This window comes from Hirundo rustica, chromosome 14, assembly GCF_015227805.2.
Source record: "Hirundo rustica isolate bHirRus1 chromosome 14, bHirRus1.pri.v3, whole genome shotgun sequence".
Classification (NCBI taxonomy): domain Eukaryota; kingdom Metazoa; phylum Chordata; class Aves; order Passeriformes; family Hirundinidae; genus Hirundo; species Hirundo rustica.
Window position 1 is genome coordinate 15822749 of NC_053463.1, and position 8672 is coordinate 15831420.

At 58.8% G+C, this 8672-nt stretch overlaps 1 protein-coding gene across 1 annotated transcript; it reads left to right on the top strand.

Annotated features, from left to right (window-relative positions):
• Positions 1 to 993: 993 nt before the first annotated feature.
• On the top strand, positions 994 to 6393 carry LOC120759125 (protocadherin-10-like). The gene is made up of 4 exons (XM_040078099.2): positions 994 to 3480; positions 4563 to 4621; positions 4719 to 4807; positions 5018 to 6393. The coding sequence occupies exons 1-4, from the start codon at positions 994 to 996 to the stop codon at positions 5263 to 5265; spliced, it is 2883 nt and encodes a 960-aa protein (XP_039934033.1). The 3' UTR covers positions 5266 to 6393.
• The last annotated feature ends 2279 nt before the right edge of the window (positions 6394 to 8672 follow it).

The window sequence follows — 8672 nt, forward strand, 5'->3', positions numbered from 1 at the left end:
GGAGGCGACTCACGGAGCTGCCCGGGCGCGGCGGCGGCTGGAGACGGGTCTGCGGGGAGAACGGATCGGCCGGCGGAGGGACCGTGAGCGGTACCGGGGCGGGAAGGGGAAGGGGGGGCGCAGAGGCCGCCGTCTGTCGCGCTTCGGGGGCCAGCGGGGGACCCGCGGCTCGCTCTGCTCCCGCTTCCCCCTCGCCTTCCGCGGGGGGCGGAAAGTTTGTGCCCGCGGTGGGGGCACCGCTGCGGGTGTGGAGAGGCGGATCCTGGGGTATCTGGGCAGGATCGTGCCCCGAGAGCCCGAGGAGGCTGACACTGGGGTGCCCGGTGGGGGAGCGGGATTTGGGAAGCGGGGCCGTGGCAAGCGGGGTGTCGGGGGTGGGAAGAAGGCAGGGAAAGAAAGGGGGGGGGGGTGTCTCTGTGCCTCCGCGCTGATGGGCTCAGCTTTATCCAGGGCTGTAATCCCCCTGCTCCTGTAATTAAAAACTCCGCATTACAAGGAAAACGGTGTGCAGGGAAATGTAATCAAGTCTGGAGGGGCTTAACCATCTGGTAAAGGTTAGGACCGGCACGGCGGGGGACGCGGCCGGGGGATTTGGCAGCAGCCGCGATCTGGGCTCCTCTTAATCTACAGCGGGGACGAACGCGGCATCTGCGGGGTAATACCGGTGCCCCGGGCAGCGATCGGTCTCGCTGGAGCGCTCAGCGCCGTTAACGGGATCTCCCCGAAGCTGTCCCCCTCCCCAGGTGCGTCCGGCTCCGGTGAACAGATTCTGCTGTGGCCCCGGGACCCGGATTGCAGCCCCTTGCGGGGGCCAGCAAAGAAAGGGTTAAGCGACTGCCGGTGGCCGCGGTTCGGCCCCGCAGCTCTGGGCAAGGCCCTCCTCCGCCGCCCCCGGGAGCCCTAAACTCTTTGGAAGTGCAAGAGCCGAGCGAAGGCGAGGGAGGAGGCGTCGGAGCGGGTGCGACTGTTCGTCCCCGGGATTGCCGCGGGGCCATGGGGGCCGGGGCAGGCTCCGGGCGGGGGCAGCTCTTCCTCCGCTCCCTCCTCTTCCTCCTTTTGGCCGGGCCCCCGGCGCGCCACCCGGCGCGGGGGCAGCTGCGCTACGCCGTGCCGGAGGAGCTGGAGCACGGAGCCTTCGTGGCCAACCTGGGTGAGGACCTGGGACTGGATGTGTCCACCCTGTCAGCGCGGAGGTTCCGCATCGTGTCGCGGGCCGGGGCCAGGCAGCACCTGGAGGTGAACCTGGAGAACGGGATCCTCTTCGTGAACGAGCGGATTGACCGGGAGGAGGTGTGCGAGGCCGGGGGGACGTGCCTGCTCCACCTGCAGCTCCTCGTCGAGAGCCCACTGGAGCTCTACCGCGTGGAGGTGGAGGTGCTGGACATCAACGACCACGCACCCACCTTCCCCTGGCAAGAATATGTGCTGGAGGTGGCCGAGTCTGCCGTGCTCGGCGCCCGCTTCCCTCTGGAGAGCGCCCAGGATCCTGACGTGGGAACCAACTCTGTGCACACCTACCGCCTCAGCCCCAACGGTTTCTTTTCTCTTGAGGTGCAGACACGCAGTGACGCCAGCAAGTTTGCAGAGCTGGTGCTGGAGCGTGCCCTGGACCGTGAGCAGCAGCGAGTGCACCGGCTGCTGCTCACCGCTCTCGATGGCGGCGTCCCCGAGCGCTCGGGCACAGCTCACATCCTCGTCACGGTGCTGGACGCCAACGACAACGTGCCTGCCTTTGACCAGCCCTCCTACGGTGTGAGCCTTCCCGAGGATGCTCCCGCTGGCACTCTGGTCATCCAGCTCAATGCCACTGACCTGGATGAGGGCCCCAACGGGGAGATCGAGTACTCCTTCAGTGGGCACGCACCAGCACGTGTCCGGGAGCTCTTCCACGTAGAACCCCGGAGCGGGCAGGTGCTGCTGAAGGGCCGCCTGGACTACGAGCGGGCCAGCCTCCACGAGCTGTATGTGCAAGCCAAGGACCGCGGACCCTCAGCTGTGGCTGTGCACTGCAGGGTGCTTGTGCACCTCCTCGATGTCAACGACAACGCCCCAGAGGTGACCCTCACCTCTGTGTCCACCCCTGTGCTGGAGGACGCCCCGCCAGGCACGGTGATCGCTGTCATCAGCGTTCTGGACCGGGACTCTGGGGACAACGGGCGCGTGAGCTGTGAGGTCGGCCCCAATGTGCCGTTCGAGCTCCGCTCCTCCTTCCGGAACTACTACACGCTGGTCACCACGCAAGCGCTGGACAGGGAGGCTGTGCCCGAGTACAACGTGAGCATCACGGCGCGAGACATGGGCTCGCCTGCACTGCTGACCCGCAGCACCCTCACCATCCCCGTGTCTGACGTGAACGACAACGCTCCGCGCTTCCTCCAGCCCTCCTACAGCGTCTACGTGATGGAGAACAACGCGCCGGGCGCCTCCATCTGCTCCGTCAGTGCGTTAGACCCCGACTGCCAACAGAATGCCTACCTGTCCTACTCCATTGCCGACGGGCACATCCACGGCATGCCCGTGGGCACATACGTGTCTATCAACTCGGACAGCGGGCACATGTACGCCCTGCGCTCCCTCGACTACGAGCAGATCCGCAGCTTCCAGATCCAGGTGCAAGCACAGGACGCGGGGTTTCCCCCGCTCAGTGCCAACGTCACCGTCCACATCTTCGTGTTGGACCAGAACGACAACGCTCCGGTCATCGTTTCCCCCATGCCGCGCAACGGCTCCGTTGCCACCGAGCTGGTGCCGCGGTCGGCCAGGCCTGGCTACCTCGTGGGCACGGTGTCGGCGGTGGACGCCGATGCGGGGCTGAACTCTCGCCTCTCCTACCAGCTCCTCCAGGCTACTGACTTCACCCTCTTCAGCGTGGCGCCCGACACGGGCGAGCTGCGCACCCTCCGCTCCTTTCTGGAGCAGGACGCAAGCCGGCAGCAGCTGGTGGTGCAGGTGAGGGACGGTGGGCAGCCAGCCCTCTCTGCCACCGTGTCCCTCCTGCTTTCGGTGGTGGAGACCATGCCCCAGACTCTCTCCGACTTCAGCGAGTTCAGCCTCCCTCCAGAGGTCTCCTCATCTTCCCCACTCACCCTCTATCTCCTTGTCTCCCTGGGCTCCATCTCCTTCACCTTCCTTCTGGCCATCCTCATCCTCACAGCCATTCGCTGCCGTGGAGAGCGGCGTTCCCGCCAGGGGGACAGCTGCTCGCCCCCTCGCTGCCGCTGCTGTCCCGGCTCCAGACCCTCCTCCGATGGCCTCAAGACTTCCAACCTGACGGCACAGCCCCCTGCAGGGACCGCGGCTGCCACCTGCCTTGATGTGCCTGCGGGCGGCCCCCCAGGCTACTGCTACAAGGTCTGCCTCGGTCCCGAGTCTGCTCAGAGCGACTTCATGTTCCTGAAACCCTGCAGCCCCCCCCGAAACAACGAGAAGGATCCCGGGAAGCGGTCCCGGCCGGAGCAGCATCTCCAGGTCTCCAAAGAGGTAACGTAATGCCCAGCAGTGCTTACGGCACTCCGCAGGTCCCCCCCAGCCCCCTCCCTCTGCCTCTGCCACGAGGGAAACCAGGCACGGCTGCTCCCAGAGAGTAACCAGAGCCTTTGATCAGTGCGGGAATCAGGAGCCGTCAGGCAGCGGGATCTCCACCGAGCTTCCCGACGGGGCTAATTACCGGGGGAGCGCCAAGCTCGGCTGAGGCGAGAGGAAATCCCTTCCCACCGTCTTTTGTAGCCATTAGAGGCAACAGAGATGCTCCAGCGCCCTAGGGGCGGTGGGATAGTGGGGGTGGCTTCCCCTTGGCGTGGGTAAGCGATTCACGCTGGGACAGTCAGAGCATCACGGCTGCTCTGCTCCCCCTGTGCCAGCAGGCAGGGACTGGGGTCTTCGGGGCAGGATTTTGATGTCAGCATTTGTTAGGTATTGAAATGAGGAATGTCTAATTTTCCTGAAGAAAGACTCTCCAAAACACGATTACAAGGATCGAGAGTGATGAGGCGTCTAATCCACTTACGTTTGACTTTTAATAAACCAGCCCTTCTTAGGAGAGCCCGGGACTCTCTGCCAAGAGAGTCTCTCCACGTGTCTCCTTGCACCCCTGGACTCTCTTCCCTAATACTTAATTAGATTTTCCTCCTGGGACATCGAGCATGCAGCCAATTTCTGCATCTCTTGCCATTTGGTACCTCAGACCTGGGCTAAGTAAACATTGTACATGCAAAAAAGGCTTTTGAAAATTAGCAGGAATAGGAAAACCACCTGTCTCTCCCCAGAATGACAGGCTAAAATCTCCCAGAGGCAGAGGACAAGCCCCAAACCACCCCAGTATCTCAGGACGGTGAGGGAGGTCCAGAAGGGAACCAGCTGATTCAATACTGTCTCAGTTTCCCCAAAACAGGAATGTGCTGCTTGCTTCTCCACAAAGGGCACAGGGAAAGTGGAGATGTGGTCCTGCACCCCTGCCTGCCGAAGCCTTGTGCTGGCAGGGCTGGGTTTTTTGACAAAGGCTCTCAGGGCTGTTTGACAGAGGGTCTCAATAACCAACCTTTGCTCTTCCCGGTGTTTTCCAGGCCAAGCAGCCCAACACAGACTGGCTGCCTCCAAGCACACAGCGACCTGCCCTGAAAAGGTACCGAACCCAGCACTGGGAGAACAGAGGAAGCGGGTGGAAGGGGAATATGGGGAGGTCATGTCCAACACAGCTTTGAACGGTCTCTTCTCTTTAGCTCCCAGAGCCTGGAAGATGTGGGGGAAATCCACAGAGCCCTCCAGAAGGAGCACGAGAGGCTGTGCACGCTGGTGACCCCCGTCTCTGGTTAGTATTGGGATACTGGGGCTGGGAGGACCAGACCCTCTGGTGGCTTTTGGAGGTGCAGTGGGCGCATCACATCCCTGCTCCTGGCAGTGGTGAAGGTTTGTGGGTGGAAGGGGTGTCCAGGCACCAGGATGGAGGTTGGTGACACAGGACTTGCGTCCTGGGATGTGGATGTGACCTGAGCCAATCTTACACTCATCTTTTCTCCAGAGTTTCAGAAGGCTTCAGCAGGCCCCAACAGCATCTGGACACCCCAGTACAGCCCCTTGTACCCAGCTCTGGATTATCAGCACAACGTTTACATCCCTGGCACCCCCACTCTGCTTTCCAGCAAGGATGGGCCCCACTTCCCCGGCCGGGAGAACAAAAACAGCTTCTCCACCTTTGGCAAGAGGAAGAAGATGACAACTTACTGTGACATGCATGACAGTGTGGTTATCAACAACGACCTGAAATAGCCTGGATGGCTCTTTCCTTGGAATCTTCTGCATTATTTCAGCTGCCAGGTCCACCCACAGCACACGCCTCCATGTATGGACCACTCAAGACTTTATGGGGCTGCTGGGAGAGTGGCTCAACAGAGCATGTGGGAAGGATTTAAGGAGCAAGAGACTGGAAATTACAGGGATTGGGGGGTGGCGGCGGGGGGAATTTCTCCCATCTCATCTCACAGAGCTGTACTGGCAGCAGGTGCTCTTTGAGGTCCATATGACCAGATTTAAGCAAATCTGCCTTGAGTTTACCCATTCCCATGTCCCCTTAGGGACCATTCATCTCTGTAAACGTCGTCACTTCTTTGTCTTGTCTGGCTGTGTGAATGTACTGAGCTGCATGCCTGTATCTCTGTCCCGGTAGGCGTGGAAAGTGTATGCAGACCAAGACCGGTTCAGCCAAGCCTGACCTTACACACAGGGACAGCGCTCTGTCCCTGAGATCCAGCAGGATGTGTTGCATGTCTAGAGCAGCAGTTGGTGCCTGTTTTCTCTGGGAAGTGAGTGTAAAACCCAGCCTTCATGAGTGCTTCTCTTCAAACCCTGACCCAACACTTGCAGGGCTGGATGTATCTCGGGTCCAGGGCGGAGACAGCCTTGGTGCCAGGAACAACACGTGCACACACGGACTGGATGGCCAGAAGAGCTGGAGCTTAAGCACCTGAGAGATGCACAAGGTGAGGCCCTGCTGGGTTGCTCTCTAGCCCAAGGCAACATCATCTGAAAGAAAAACAGTTTCCAACTCCCGGAGTGACCCCAGCACAGGTGACAGCCTCTTCCCTCCTGCCCTCACTTGGATCTCTGCTTTCCCCAAGTCCTGAATGCCTGGGGGAAGCCCTGCACTGGTGCACTGGGGGCCCCACCTGCAGAGGACAAACACCTCCAAATGTGCCCTGTTTCTCTTTGAGAACTTTTAGCTGGCAGTCAGGAGCCCTCAAGGGCAGGACTCCAGCCCCAGAACAGTCTCTCCCCTGCCTTGTGCACCCTGCACCTGTCCACCAGTCTGTCTGTCACCACTGCCAATAGCTCCGGTCATGGGACAGTGCATTCTGAATCCATCTGTGCAGAACATGATGGCTCTTTCTAAATGGAGTTTGTTTCGCTATGTCTGATTTGTACCAATAAATTGTATTTTAATAGCTCACCCTGGCTCCTGGCTGTCCCTGAGTTGCCCATGGCAGCAGGGATTGCTGCACAGCTCTTGGAGCAGTGCTGCCAGCTCCAGGAAATGCGTCTGTCCTCCTGAGTTCTGGAGCAGAGAGCTCCTTTTATGCCAAGAGCTCACTTTATTCACTTCGCCTGGATTCCAGGGGCTCAAGGTCCCCTTCCCTCCTTCCCTGCACTCAGGAGCACTTTGGAGTCAAGGCCAGAAGGAGCTGGAGCTGTCACACAGCTCCTTGCTCCTTGCTCCTTGCTCCATGCTCCAGCTCAGGCAGGGGGGAATTTGCACCATGGTGAGGGCATCCACGAGCTGCTGGGCACAGGGACTGGAAGTGTCAGTAATGGCAGAACAACTCGTGGTTGTTACAGTGCTTTCTCTGGCTACTTTACCCTTTCCCCTGTGTAGGCACCCAGCAGCTTGCCTCAGGAGCCGCAGAGATGCCCTGGATCTGTGCCAGGCATCGGGGCTTCTCCCTGGGGATAGGCAAGCCTGTATCTGTTGGTGGGATGTCTCTGGGCTTCATGTAGGAAGCACTTGCACTTCAGATGAAGTCCTGAGGTGGCCTGGCTCTGGCTGTCCTTCTTGTACCCTGAATTTTCTTGGTGGCTGGCGTGGGGAGGCTGCAATGCGGCTTTTGGGATTAACCCAGAAAAGTCCTTGTCTACAAGTGGGCAGTGTGTTCCTCAGTGGAAGCAGGGGCAGGAGCGCTCAAAGGGGCCCCGTGGGAGGCAGGGGCCCTGGAGGACAATGCTTTGGACATGAAAGGGGCCTGGCTGCTTCTGGTGACTTCAGTCCCAGCTCACATCTGCCTGACTGCGGGTAGATGAAATAGTCCCTGTCCCAATTAGACGGTAGGATGAAGGATTTTATGCTGCCAAGTGCATTCTTCAAGGGTCTCCAGAGAGCGTTAAGGGTAAAAAGAACCCCAAACAGCTACTGCCTCAGACCTCTGTACAGTATTAGCCTGTTCCACTGCTTCAAAAGAACAAGGGAATTATGTAAAGTGATACAATAAGATTAATAACAGCCTCAAGAAGTAATAAAAGCAACAAATGGACCTGGGCCCCTGCAGGGCAGCAAGCATCTCCCCCTCCCAGATTAACTCTGGCAGTATCCCCTCTGCATTTTTAGGCGGTGTTGGTCAGGCCCTGGGAGAGGACTGCAGCCCCTCTGCAGGAGCGCTGAGCTGCTCACGGTGCTCCAGCTCACACAGCAAAAGCACCCAGCACATCCTGTGCTTCATGGCATCCAGGGGCTAAATGAACACATGGGAGTGGGGTTTTGTATCAGACTCCCAGGTGCTGCTCCCCAAAGGGAAATGATCTCAAAGTTGACCCCTAAAATCCATAGGCATTTTGCATCTCTGTCTTCAGAAAATCACGGGGTCGGGCAACCAAGGGCACGGGTTTGCCACCTCCCCTGTCACTCTCCAGAGTATTTTCTTGGCATTCTTTAATGCCTTCTCCCAAGGCTCACTGATGCCCACTGAATTGCCTCCATGTCCTCTCCATTTCTCCTGACCATCAGCCCACGGGGTGAGGTGGATACACACACACACACCTCTGCACCTCTTGCTGACCCCCGGGTTTGTGTGTTCAGTTCAGGCATCTTCCAAAAGGGATTTGAGCAACACAGCACCCGGCCCAGGCCCCAACACCCCACGTTCCCCCAGAATCTGCTCCTGCTCAGCTGAAGGAAAACCTGCACTGACAAGAGCTCAGTTTCAATCTTTCATTTCGATGACCATATTGATGAAAAGGACAATAAAAAGAGACTTGCTTTTGGGAAGAGAGTACTCGCATAAATCTAATTCAACCACACCACTATCCCTCTTCAAAGGGCATGTCTGGTCAGAATGGTCCATCTAATAGATGAGATCTCCTTTGAAGATCTCCCACAGGGAACAGGGTCTCATTAAAAATGCAAGGTCTTTGCCCTACAACTAGTTATTTTTACAACTCTCCCCGTGCTAACACTCCTGCACAGCCGATGAGCATTAGCTGGTTTCTGTAGCCCGATAATGCACCGGGCATGAGAGCTCCTTTGGAGCTCAGCAGAACACTCTCTGGATGCCCCTCTCACATGTTCCAGCTCTCTCAGAGATCCAGGGGCAAATTTGGCTTTCAGGGACCTGCCAGCCAGCTGGAGATTTGCTTCTAGGACAGTGGGAAAGCTGCCATGTGGTGCAGTTGGCTGCAAAATGCTTCAGGCC

Coding starts and splice junctions, on each gene's coding strand:
- LOC120759125 (XM_040078099.2), top strand. CDS start 994: ATGGGGGCCGGGGCAGGCTCCGGGCGGGGGCAGCTCTTCCTCCGCTCC. Junction 3,481..4,562: donor ATCTCCAGGTCTCCAAAGAG/GTAACGTAATGC, acceptor GGTGTTTTCCAG/GCCAAGCAGCCCAACACAGA. Junction 4,622..4,718: donor CAGCGACCTGCCCTGAAAAG/GTACCGAACCCA, acceptor TCTTCTCTTTAG/CTCCCAGAGCCTGGAAGATG.